The sequence below is a fragment of the Carcharhinus amblyrhynchos genome, chromosome 10 (assembly GCF_965287045.1).
Source record: "Carcharhinus amblyrhynchos chromosome 10, sCarAmb.v2.hapA, whole genome shotgun sequence".
Taxonomy (NCBI): Eukaryota; Metazoa; Chordata; class Chondrichthyes; order Carcharhiniformes; family Carcharhinidae; genus Carcharhinus; species Carcharhinus amblyrhynchos.
This window is the reverse complement of record NC_137333.1, coordinates 90,665,529-90,679,262: the sequence shown is the minus strand read 5'-3', so window position 1 is coordinate 90,679,262 and position 13,734 is coordinate 90,665,529. Positions and strand designations below refer to the sequence as shown.

Sequence of the window (13,734 nt, the reverse complement as noted above, 5' to 3'; positions counted from 1 at the left end):
AAGGTGATAGTTCTGTAGAGCCATCAGCGCCACACGAGCGGTGGCCACTGCTGGAACTGCAGGCAGTCCCAAAACAATGTGGAGTCCAGTTAACTGCAGGATCAGAAGTCTCAGTGGGGAGTGTGGAGGAGTGGAGGGGGGGGGGGGGAGATGGTCAGATTCAAGAGTCCAGTGGAAAAGTTAAGAGATGTTGAAGGGGGTGGGTATGGTTGTGGTGTCTGTTTGTTTAAGATACCACAGCAGAAATGAGTCTCCTGACTTGAGGGACCACTTAAATGCTCACTCGCCCCAGATTTTTACAGTAAAGCTAATAGACAAAAAATCCAGGGGTCATTGAGCTTGACACAGAAACTAAGCCTATTGGAATCAGGCTTGAAGAGGAGAGCAAGCAACACAGTTACAGGAGACAGTGGCTTAGTGGTATTATCTCTGGACTATTCATCCAGAAACTCAGTGAATTTAGAAGAATGAGGGGAGATCAAATTGAGGTATACAAGATGATAAAGGCTATGGATAAGGTAGATGTGGAGCCGATGCTTCCTCTTGTGGGGCATTCTAGGATGAGAGCTCACAGTCTTAGGATAAGGGGTAGCAAATTTATAACAGGGGTTGTGGAATTCGCTGCCCCCAAAGTGCGCTGGAGGCTAGGACAATCAGTAACTTCAAAGAGGAGTTAGATAGATTTTTAATTGGTCATGGGTTGAAGGGCTATGGGGAGACAGCAGGAGATGAGCAACATATCAGCCATAATGGACTGGCAGAGCAGACTCGATGGGCCAAATGGCCTAATTCTGTTTCTATATCTTATGAACTTATGTTCTGGGGACCTGGATTAGAATCCTGCCGCATCAGATGGTGGAATTTGAATTCAATAAAAAACATCTGGAATTAAGAATCTACTGATGATTGTGAAACCATTGTCGATGGTTGGAAAAACCCATCTGGTTCACTAATGTCCTTTAGGGAAGGAAATCTGCCATCCTTACCTGGTCTGACCTACATGTGACTCCAGAGCCGCAGCAATATGATTGACTCTCAACTGTCTTTGGACAACTAGAAATGGGCAACGAATGCTGGCCAGCCAGCAACGCCCATGTCCCATGAATGATTAAAAGGAAGGAGTGGTAATAGGTTTTATTTTTATTATTTCTTATTAGCAAAGTCACAGCGGATCAAGCAGCATGGTGATTAAACTTTGCACGTCAAAACTCAGAATGAGGTACAACCCGATGACGTTAGAAACAAACAACAGACGGGAATTTCCGGCCTGTCGGAATAAGATTACCATGTTGCTGATATTCATCTGACAGGATGACAATGATGACAAAGAAGGAAAACAAAATTCTCGCTCGGCACAAACAACTGACAAGATTTCACCACTGCTCCCCAATTCTCAGTCTCTCAACTGTCAACATCATTCCAAACTTTTCCGAAATTCCAGGAGGAATTTCTTGAGCATGTTTAAAAATTACCATATCCAAGGCGTAGATTCTTATGACATTTTAGGAAGCGAACATATGCAACACAGGAACCAAATCACACCATTTACAATTCTTCCCCAGTTACAACATTTGTGGATGCAACCCAGGTTGATTGTTACAAAATCAAAATGTAATAAGTTGTACACCATATGGAAAACAACAATCAAATCCGTTCAGTTACAAAGAACAAAGAACAACACAGCACAGGAAACAGTCCCTTCAGCCCAACGAGCCCACACCACCATTTTAACATTGTGAGTTCCCTCTTCCACCCATGACTCTTGCCTACGCGTAAGTTCTCAGCATAAGCCAGGTATATATGAGTGAAATCATGGTGGTACAACGGTTAGCACTGCTGCCTCATAGCTCTGGAGATCCACATTCAATTCTGACCTTGGGTGACTGTCTGTGCAGAATCTGCTCGTGTCTACGTGGGTCTCCTCTGGGTGGTCCGGTTTCCTCTCACAGTCCAAAGATGTACAGGTTAGGTGATTCGCCATGGTAATTTGTTTCTTAGTGTCCCAAGATGTCTAGGTTAGATGGACTAGCCATTGGAAGTGTGTAGAGTTACGGGGATAGGGTGGGGAAGAGGGCCTGGGGAAGAAACCCTGCCAGCGTCGGTGCAAAATTCGTGGGCCAAATGGCCTCTTCTGCACTGTAGGGATTCCATGATTCTATGATTGAGCAATCCTTAAAGGAGCACCAACTTATATAAATGTAAGGTCATATAAGGGTGGCACAGTGGTATAATGGTTAGTACTATTGCCTCACAGCACCAGGGACCCGGGTTTGATTCTCCAGCTTGCAACACTATGTGGAGCCTGTACATTCTCCCTGTCTCTGTGTGGGTTTCCCCCCAGGTGCTCCATTTTCTCCCCACAGTCCAAAAGACATACTGGTTAGGGACATTGGCTGTGCTAAGTTCCCCCTCAGTGTACCCGAACAGGCACCGGGAGTGTGAACCCGGGGATTTTCATAGTAACTTCATTGCAGTGTTAATGTAAGCCTACTTGTGACACTAATAAATAAACTTTAAAATGTTTGGTTGGTATTTGTGATGAAATATGATGATATAAGTGCAGGGGGTTTTTTACAACTCCTTTGTATACCAAGTTTTTCTTACAATTTCACTATGCCCAACATACAAAGGGGAATTTTCCGAATGTTGCAAAGGGGCGGCTCGGTGGTACAGTGGTTAACACTGCTGCCTCACAGCGTCAGGGACACAGGTTCGATTCCCAGCTTGGATCACTGTCTGTGTGGAGTTTGCACATTCTCCCTGTGTCCGCATGGGTTTTGCCCAGGGCTCTGATTTCCTCCTATGGTCCAAAGATGTGCAGGTTAGGTGATGTGGCCATGCTAAATTGTCCCTTAGTGTCAGGGGGATTAGCTAGCATAAATGCATAGGGTTATGGGATAGGGCCTGGGTGGGATTGTGGTTGGTGCGGACTTGACAGGCTGAATGGCGTCCTTCTGCAGTGTAGAGATACGATGGATCCTATGAATACGTGCTGAAAAATGAAATGTTAACTTCCTTCTCCATCAGATGCTGATTAATTTATTTCACAAATATTCTCTTGATTCAACTCTCTCCCATTGGGCTCTCTTTGTATTTTCTTTCATTTTAGTTCTTTTTCCCACCATCACACTTTCCCCCCATGTCACCGGACCCTTGGCCCACCCGTCCTCTCACTCACACAACCCAAGGGTGGTCACAGGCATTTTGATGACTGCTACAAATACCACCAACGTGTGATCGTGTGACAGAAGGGGGTCAGTCGAACTGAACGGGGACGCCACACTAATTTCGCTTTCTTAGGATTGAACATTCTCGTAAAACTGTAGCAAGGTGAAAACAACGATCAAGAATTGATACTGGAATCCGCTGGACTACGTCCATCGTCAAGTTGAGGAGTCATTTACCCTGATTCTGGGCGAAAGCAGAAGGTATCATCAGAACAATCTTCTTCAGTTGAAAAACTTGTCTCTGTTAGTCCAAGCTCTGAGCCAGAGGTTGATCGCCATTCATCATCATCATGCTCTGAAGAGGAAGAAGAATCTCTTTGCCTGCTGCCATGCTCCTTGTGCACCTCACTTTTCCTTTGCCCCTTCCTGCATCTTTCTTTCTCCGAAGATGACGTGTCTACTTCCTGGTGCGAGACCAGCTTAGAAATGGGTTTTACAAGCTGCCCATTGCGTCTGGAAGGAAGAGTTGAAGAATGCAGGATTAGCAAAGGAAAGTATCAACCTTTTTTTTTAATATCCACCTTTCTTGCAGAACTAACCCCCCTGCCCCTCATAGTTTGTTATGTAGACTGGCTGATCTGGAATTAAACCCTAAAGACCAAGAAGGACCCAGGTTTATTTGCAAATTTAAGTTTAACTTTTAAGTTCATTTATTAGTGTCACAAGTAGGCTTACATTAACATTGCAATGTTAAAATCCCCTAGTCGCCACACTCCAGAGCCTGAGGGAGAATTTAGCGTGGCCGATCCATCTAACCAGCATGTCTTTCATACAGTGGGAGGAAACCGGAGCACCTGAAGGAAACCCACGCAGACATGGGGAGAATGTGCAGACTCCACACAGACAGTGACCCAAGCCGGGAATCGAACCCAGGTCCCTGGCGCTGGAGGCAGCAGTGCCAACCACTGCGCCACAGTGCTGCCCTGCAAAGGAAGGTATCGACCTTATTTTTCAGTATTCACATCTCTAACAGAACTATTCTCCATGGTGTGCTGCATAAACTAATCAATCTGGAACTTAGTCCCACAAAACAAGGTGACCCTGGGTTTATTAGCAAGTTTATGCTGAGTTAAGTGACCACAGCAGTGTGATATTAACATTGCAGGGCTTGGGTTGTTTGGATTGAAATGACTAAATGTCCTACCTGGCTTATCATAATCGTGTGACCTCTGCCATGAAGCACTGACTGGAAGCAGCCTTGTTACATTCAGTTCTAATAAAGACAATTAGTACTGTATACCTTGAGCATGTTACACGAGGGAAAGGTCATGATTCAGTCCAAGCTCTTTCTGATGCTTTTGGGGTGAAATATATACCTAACTAGCAAAATACACTTAGTCTGCACACAGTGCTCAAACAACAGCCACTTGGAAAGAACAATCTACATTTATATGGTACAATATCTCAACGCGCTTCACAGGAGCTTTATCAAACATTTGACACCAAGCAACATGAGGAAACTTGATGAGCAGAAGTGTGGTCAGAGATGTCGGAGATGTTGTTCCGGGACCGCGAACTCCTGGCAGGAATTGCATTGGCCTGGAGAATCGGGGCATTGGTCAGGAACCAGGTTTTGCACCAGGCTCCCAAAATGTCATAATGTTCCTGGCCCGCCACACCAGCCCCAATTGGGATGTCCACCAAACCCCAACCCCGCTCCCTTCCTCTGAACTTCAGACAACTTCCCACCCCCAACCCCCACACCTCCAGCAGTCAGTACTGACACCATACCCATGCCAACCTGGCAGTGCTGTCCTGTGTCAAGGGGCAATGCTGGGGGCATTGCCAGGGTACTGTCTGGCCATGTCCCTCTCTCTCATCTTTATGCCCCCAGGGGGGATCCCCACAACAGGTTCATGTCTGGGTGAACCTCTTGTAAACCACACCGGCATGACAGTGGTGTGAATATATACCGGGGGGGGGGGGGGGGGGGGGGTGGATTTGTTATATGGCGATGGCAGGGGAGGGGAGAGGTTAGTGAAATACATTAAAATGTACTGGAGGGCGTGAACCTGATTATGTCACTGGTCGGGGTGGTGAAAGTCAGAAGTCTGGATCTCACCGGTGAGATCCACAATTTTTGGGTTTCAAGGCAACTTGAGCCCCCATCACCAATCTCATGGACGGCGAGCGCTGGTTCAAGATCCCGCCCATTGGTCACCTCCTCTGCTTTACTCCTGTCAAAATCTGAATCCATGCAACATCCTGGTCTCTCTCTGCAGAAAAGATTTACTCTGATGCTACCGGGACTCGATGGTTTGAGTTATAAGGAGAGACTGGATAGACTGGGACTTCTTTTGGGCTGTAAACCTCTATGACTCTATCTCCACTTCACACATATCACAACTCACTCAGGATGCCAAATCCCATCACCACACCTCATCAGAATCACTTACTTTTATCCTTACCTACTGGTTCTCCATACCTCAATGAACCTGTATGAAGAACTTAGTCCGCACCTTCAAATCTGTGTCCCAAAGCTTTGCCCCCCCACAGCTCTGCATTCACCTCCATTCTCATGCCTGGAAGCAATCTTGGCTACTGCAACACCCGTCCTTGTTCCTCGACCCCTCTAGTTCAGCATTGCTTTTCGGGGAAGGGTTCTATCACCCCTACCTGGTGATCCATGTTTAACCTCAAGCCCACAGTACACGCTCAGTACTCTCAGAGCAACAGAGGATGGGCAATAAATACAATCTTGCTAGTCTTAGCCCCAGACTGAGAAGAAATTGAAAACAAAAATCAGGAAGTTTTCCATATTTCCACGACACACATTCCTTACCATGAAGAGTACAAGAACATATTAAGAAACAAAAGGAAGGATTGCAAATTATTTTATAATACACAAAATAGAAGCAATGTTGTAATGTACAGTAAAATTAAATATTCCCCTGCAGACTGATATTTTTGATTAATTGAAATGAACTCTCCCACATTTTTCATGGAATGGCCCAGTTCCTTGAGGATCACAATAAAATATGTTCAGTGCTGAAGCTCCGATCCCTATTGCCCTCGCATCAGGACACTAAAGAGAAAATGACCGCACGCCAAACAACAATGGTTCACCTAGCAACCACACAGCCGCCAATAAGGACGAGGCCTATTCTAACCATTTACCCACTCACAGTAACCACATTATAATGACAAATAGAGTTGTCTACGCGCTACTGAAGAAGCATCTTAGCTCGTGTAAGTCAACCTCATTTTTTTGTTCGTTAGTCTATTCTGAGCAATAAAATGTATTTATCTGTACATATCAGCTACCCAAATGATATAATATTAATTTGGCCAAACACTTAATCCATTTTGGGTATCCCTGTTGCTTAGTCCTATTTAGTGAGACACTAAGCGCTTCTGCGGTGATACTTTATGTAGTGATAGTTTGCGTGCAAGTTGTAAAATAACCTCGTCTTTGTGAATTCTGGTAAAGCTTTTATTCATTTCATCATGATGGTACAACATATAAGATTTTTACGGGGAATACAAATGGTAGAAATTGCCCCTTTTGCTACTGGAGCATATTATCAAAAAAAGATTTACATTTGTACAGTAACTCTCACAACTTCAGAATGTCCTAAATTGTTTTACACTCACTGAACTGTCGTCACAGAATCAGAATCAGGGGTTTGTTACAGCACAAAAGGGAGCCTTTACCCTGCTAGTCCCCCTGACACTAAGGGACAATTTACCATGGCCAATCCACCTTAGCTGCACTTCTTTGGAATGTGGGAGAAAACCGGAACACCCGGAGGAAACCCACACGGACATGGGGAGAACGTGCAAACTCCACACAGACAGTGACCCGAGGCTGGAATTGAACCCTGGTCCTGGGTGCTGTGAGGCAGCAGTGTTAACTACTGTGCCACTGTGGTGCCCTATTTCACATTTCTCTGCATTGAACTTCATCTGCTACCAATTCACCCACTCCACCAACTTACCTATGTTCTTTTAAAGTTCTGCACTATCCTCTCCACAGCTTACAATGCTTCCAAGTTTTGTATCATTCACAAATTTTTAAACTGTGCCCTGTACATCAAGAAGTAGGTCACTAATGTACATTAGTAAAAGCAAGGACCACAAGACTAACCACTGGGGGACTCAAATACACACCTTCCCCCAGCCTGGAAAACATTCATTAACCACTAGTCTCTGTCTCCTATCACTGTATAATGTAGAAAACACAGTTGGTGATTTTCACACAGCACAATCCTACAAACAGCAATGTGCTTCATGAGCAGGTTATCTGTTTTATTCTTGAATATTGGTTGAAGAGTAAACATTGCTCAAGATGCGGACACTGGGGCAAACTCCCCAGCTCTTCTTTGAAGTCGTACCTTGGGATTTGTTTACATTTGATTTGATTTATTGGGATACAGCGAAAAGTACTGTTTCTTGTATGCGAAGCAGATAAAGCATACCGTTCATAGAGAAGGAAATGCGAGAGTGCTCAGAGATTCATAGCTAGGGTGTAGAGGAGGATCAACTTAATGTGAGGTAGGTCCATTCAAAAGTGATTACAGCAGGAGAGAAGTTGCTCTTGAATTGGTTGGTACGTGCCCTCAGACATTTTCCCAATGGAAAAGGTGGAAGAGAGCATGTTGCGGGGGAATGGGGTCCTTTATTATGCTGGCTGCTTTTCTGATGCATTGGGAAGTGTCAATAGATGGGAGGCTGATTTGCATGACGGATTGGGCTACATTCACTACCTTTTGTAGAGCCTTGCAGTCTTGGGCAGAATAGGAGCCATATCAAGATGTGATACAACCAGAAAGAATGTTTTCTATGGTGCATCTGTAAACATTGGTGAGAGTCATAGCTGACGTGCCAAATTTCCTTGGTCTTCTGAAAAAGTAGAGGCATTGGTGGGCTTTCTTAACTATAGTGTTAGCATGGGGGAACCAGGACAGGTTGCTGGTGATCTGATCACCTAAAATCTTGAAGCTTTCAATCATTTCTACTTTGTCCCTGTTAATGTAGACAGGGGTATGTTCTCCACTATGTTTCCTGAAGTCAACAGCAATCTCCTTCACTTGACATTGAGGGAGAGATTACTGTTGTCACACCAGTTCACCAGATTCTCTGGCTCATTCTGGTTCTTGTTCTTGCTTGAGATCCAACCCACTACGGTGGTGTCATCAGCAAACTTGAAAATTGTGTAGGAGGGGAATATGACCACACAGTCATCGGTTGAGAAGGAGAGTAGTAGGGGGCTGAGAACACATCCACCAGAGAGGACAGGCAGAGCCTCGGTTTAATATTTATCTGAAAGAGGGCACCTCTGACTGTGTAGCATTCAATCAGTACTATACAATTAGGTCAACCTAGATTTTGTGCTTATATTTCTGGTGGGTGGGATGGGGGCAGGTAGCACTAGCATCCACAGTTTCTGACTTAGAGTTCTAAATGCTAGCAACTGGGCAAAGATCATCCTTGGCCAGAGCAAACTAGCTTTTTTCCTAAAATCTTGTGGATCCCTGTGGATCTTTAGGGATCAGGATATTGAATTTGATGATCAGCTATGACCAAAATGAATGGCAAAGCAGGCTCAAAGGTCCAAATGATCTACTCCTGCTTCTAGTTTCTATGAGTTGTTTTCTTTACAGCACTGTGGGTCGTTTTATTTCCAATGTTTTACTTACTATATTGGTGATTGGGGGCGGCACAGTGCTGAGCACTGCTGCCTCACAGCACCAGGGACCCGGGTTCAATTCCCGCCTGTCTGTGTGGAGTTTGCACGCTCTCCCTGTGTCTGCGTGGGTTTCCTCCAGGTGATCTGGTTTCCTCCCACAGTCCAATGATGTGTGGGTTAGGTTGATTGGCTGTACTAAATTGACCCGAGTGTCAGGGGGATTAGTAGGGTAAATATGAGGAGTTATGGGAATAGGGTCTGGGTGGGATTGTAGTTGGTGCAGACTTGATGAATGACTTCCCTCTGCACTGTAGGGATTCTATGATTGTTTCAGAGTGTTGTGGTCTGTCTGAGCTGATGTGATGCAATTTGGCATAGCTGTCAGAATGTAAGCAGAGTTTTCCGAGCAGGTTATTGGAACCCTGTCTGGCCTGAAGCCTCTTCGGTGAGAGGGGAACTCTTAATATAAAGATTTCTTTTTGTCAGTTCAGAGCATCAACCAGGCAAGAAAAAGTCTCAAGGAAGAGCAGGAGAATTGCAATAGAGTTGAGTTTACGCAGGGTGGTGAAGTCATGTGCTCTAGAGTGCCTTCATCACTTGTGGCTGTTTTAATCTGAAACAGGAACCTATTTGATCCTGTCACTCAGGCCAGTTATAAGATCTCCATCTGTCTTGAAGGTGCCATTACATGTCAATACATCCAACAGTTAAACTTGTTTCAAAGCTTTAAAGCACTAGTCAATATTACGTGAGTTATGATTTGAAATTTCAATTAAAATGACTAACAGTACATTGAATAAAAGCCTTGGAATAATGTTGATGACTGTTTGTTTAATTCACTGGCTGGCCAGCATTTATTGCCCATCCCTAGTTGCCCGAGAGCCGTTGAAAGTCAATCACATTGCTGTGGCTCTGGAGTTACATGTAGGCCAGACCAGGTAAGCACAGCAGATTTCCTCCCCTAAAGAACATCAGTAAACCAGATGGATTTTTCTGATAATCGCCAATGGTTTCATGGTCATCTTAATTCCAGATTTTTTTATTGAATTTAAATTCTAACATCACAGCAACTGTGGCCTTGTGTATGAGTAATTTTCTTAAACAGAAACCTGAAGAAAGTACTGTTGTGTTATTTATTGATCTGTGTGCCAGTGGACTGCTGGAATAATTACTGCCCTGAATTAAACTGTGTGTCAGGTGGAGATGCCAGCGTTGAACTGGGGTGGACACATTAAGAAGTCCCACAACGCCAGGTTAAAGTCCAACTGGTTTATTTGGAGTCATGAGCTTTCAGAGCGCTGCTCCTCCATCAGATGAGTGGAGGTTAGTTTACAGACACGGCATATATAGACAAAAACACAACTGCAAGGTAATTGAAGGTTGGAATGTGAAAAATGGTTGGAATACGAGTCTTTACAGGTACAAACAGTGTGCGTGGGACAGCATGGTGGCACAGTGGTTAGCATTACTGCCTCACAACGCCAGGATCCCAGGTTCAATTCCAGTCTCGGGTCACTGTCTGTGTGGAGATTGCACATTCTCCCTGTGTCTGCGTGGGTTTCCTTTGGGTGCTCAGGTTTCCTCCCACAGTCCAAAGGTGCGCGGGTTAGGTTGATTGGCCATGGTAAATTGACTCCAGTCTCAGGGGATTGGGGGGGTAAATATGTTGGGTTACAAGAGTAGGGCCTGGATGGGATTAAGTTTGGTGCAGACTCAGTGGGCCAAATGGCCTCCTTCTGCATTGTAGGGATTCTACAGGAGAAGGATAATCACAGGTTAAAGAGGTGTGAATTGTCTCAAGCCAGGACAGTTCATAGCATTTTGCAAATCCAGACAGCGGGGGGGGATTACAAGTATTGTGACATGAATCCAAGATCCCGGTTGAGGCCGTCCTCATGCCTGCGGAACTGTGTGCGTACTGAGATGCAAACAGTTAAAGCTAGTTTTAAAATGGCTTTCTCTGCCATTTTAAAGAATCTATATTAAGGCCTGTTTATTTTAGAAATGCAAACGATCTCTCCACTAAAGTGGAATTAGAGAGAAATGGAGAATGGTTTTGAATGGATGTGTTAAGCTTTAACATGCTCGTTAACCCGCTGTGTAATTTCAGGGCATACCATTGTACTGACAGAGACCAGAATATGAAAGATTCTGCCATGTGTAATTATTTCCCCAGTATATCCACAGGCTCCGGTTCATTAGAATTCAGTACAATGGCAATCCGTTCACTTAAAAGCCATTGACCTGATTTTAATGTCACAATACCAGTGTAATTTAAGTGCATTTAATAGACAAATTAATAGCCCTTTTGACAGCGAAATTGTAAACCGGCTGCAGTGCTTTTCTCTAAAAAAGATAATTAGTGAGAAAGAACATAAGACTTAGTGAAGTTTGCCAAAGGGCTAGACAATGGGTGAACAATTATAATATTAGCTTGCCTGACAGATGGTTCATTGTCTTGGGCGCTGAGCTCTTCATCACTTTAACTTGGCCTAACTGCTGCAGGCTGGCATACTAATTGATTCATACCATTATCCGTCCAGTGCACAATAGTGGGTGGCTACAGCTCAGGCATATCAATGAATAAATCCCTGAACCAGCCAGATCGTCCAGAGCACTTTCCCCACATGGGCCGCCTTCCCAAAGCATCTGAGAATGAGCCATAAATGGGCCTTGCCGGCAACTCCCACATCACAAGAATAAATTCAAAAGAAAGGTGAATGACACAGAAACATAAAAGAATAGAAGCAGGAGTAGGCCATTCTGCCCCTCGAGCCTGCTCCACCATTCATTTTGATCATGAAATTCAACATCCTGATTCCCCCTCTTTCCCCCATATCCCCTGATCCCTTTAGCCCCAAGGGCTAATTATCTAATTTCTTCTTGAAATCACACAACATTTTGGCCTCAACTACTTTCTATGGTGGTGAATCCCACACATTCACTGCCCTCTGGGTGAAGAAATTTCTCCTCATCCCAGTTCTAAAAAGGTTACCCCTTATTCTCAAACTATGACTCCTAGTTCTGGACTTCCCCCACCATCAAGAACATTCTTTCTGAATCTATCCTGTCTAACCCTGTTAGAAGTTTCTAAGAGATGCGCTCTCACTCTTCTGAACTCAGTGAATATAATCCTAACCGACTTAGTCTCTCCTCATATGGTAGACCTGCCATCCCAGGAATCAGCCTGGTAAACTTTTGCTGTACTCCCTCGATAGCAAGGATATCCTTCCTCAGATAAGGACAGCAAAACAGCACACAATATTCCAGGTGTGACTCTACGGAGACAGAACTAAACAGTTCTTGAGGATTATGGAGTCAAAAGGTCAGCTTGGGGGTTCAAGTTGGATGCCAACATTGCAGACTTGCTGGGCTAAATGGGCTCCTTCTACACTGTAGAGACAGTACCTACAGCTCTGGGACTGCAATGGTTCAAGAAGGCAGTTCACCACCACCATCTTGAGGGCAATTAAGGATGGACAATAAATGCTGGCTGAGCCAGCAACACCCACACATCCAGTAAATGAGTTTTTAAAAGCCTGTATTTGGAGTTAGTAAGTCCCACTTCTATAATTCTAATTGATCATAATTTTAGTTTCCAGAAATTAAAAGAGTTTGTAAAAAGTAATAAAAGTATTTGCTTTGCAAAAGTGAAACAGTGAGTGGGAGTTTCCTCACTTCTTGTGGCATGTTTTGCGGGAGTGGAGGTGACCCATCCATGGCCGGTGGTAGGATTCTCTGGTCCCGTCCCTGTCCATGAGGTTTCATGTTGTTCGCACCCTCAGAGGGGGTTACCGTGGACAGGACTGGAAAATCTTACCAGCAGGAAATCTTGGAAAATCTCACCCAGAATACTTTAAATGATAATATTTGTGTCTTTAAGGATTGCACATTGCTGAAATCATTTTGACGAATAAAACCATGCTGCCCAAGACTGCAAGAAACTACAAAGGGTCAGGACTGTAGCCCAATCCATCACGCAAACCAGCCTCCCATCCATTGACTCTGTCTGTACTTCTGCTGCCTCAGAAAAGCAGCCAGCATAATTAAGGGCCCACATTCCCTGACATTCTCTCCTCCACCTTCCTTCATCAAGAAAAAGATACAAAAGTCTGAGGTCATGTACCAACTGACTCAAGAACAGCTTCTTCCCTGCTGCCACCAGACTTTTGAATGGACCTACCTTGCACTGAGCTGATCTTTCTCTACACCCTAGCTATGACTGTAACACTACACTCTGAACTCTCCTTTCCTTCCCTATGTACGGCATGCTCTGCCTGTATAGCGCGCAAGAAACAATACTTTTCATTGTATGCTAACACATGTGACAATAATAAATCAAATCAGATTACTCAAATTCACTGGCGGAAGGGATTTCCCCTATAAATGGTGTTGGGGGGAGGGGCTGTAAATTAGTACTCACTTTTTGTTATCCATAATCCGAACCTCTCTTACGTAACGGCTGATGTTGACATACTGCGTCTGGCTGATTTTAATCAGTTCACTACGGAATGAAAGTTCCTGCAGAAGCAAATCATACCATTGTGATTCAATTAGACCAACAACACAACAGCAGATGAATTTAAATAATGCACATCTGAATGTACCAGGCTTCAAAATAAGCCTTCTAAGCAAAATAAACTCTCAAGAGGTTTCAAAACATATTTGAAAGATTCATTCTCACTGACAGTTTGACAGGAGCGAGCACAATTTTTCTCAACTTGCTTGCAACTATTTTTTCCCCACAACCAAACCTAGGAACAAATGTGGTCAATACATGTTATAGCCTGTCTCTCTAATGTCGCATCGGGGAATGGGCACAGCACCAGGATCTCAGGTTCAATTCCGGCCTCGGGTCACTGCCTATGTGGAGTCTAC

The 13,734-nt window shown here is 44.3% G+C and overlaps 1 protein-coding gene across 1 annotated transcript in view; it reads right to left on the bottom strand.

Annotated features, from left to right (window-relative positions):
• Positions 1-3,400: 3,400 nt before the first annotated feature.
• Positions 3,401-13,734, bottom strand: part of LOC145349313 (von Willebrand factor A domain-containing protein 3B-like) — a 119,571-nt gene continuing 109,237 nt past the window's right edge. The window contains exons 25-26 of the mRNA XM_080197813.1: positions 13,280-13,377; positions 3,401-3,680 (exon numbers count right to left, since the gene is read on the bottom strand). Coding sequence (XP_080053939.1) covers positions 3,401-3,680; positions 13,280-13,377 — 378 coding nt within the window. The remainder of the gene's footprint in view (positions 3,681-13,279; positions 13,378-13,734) is intronic.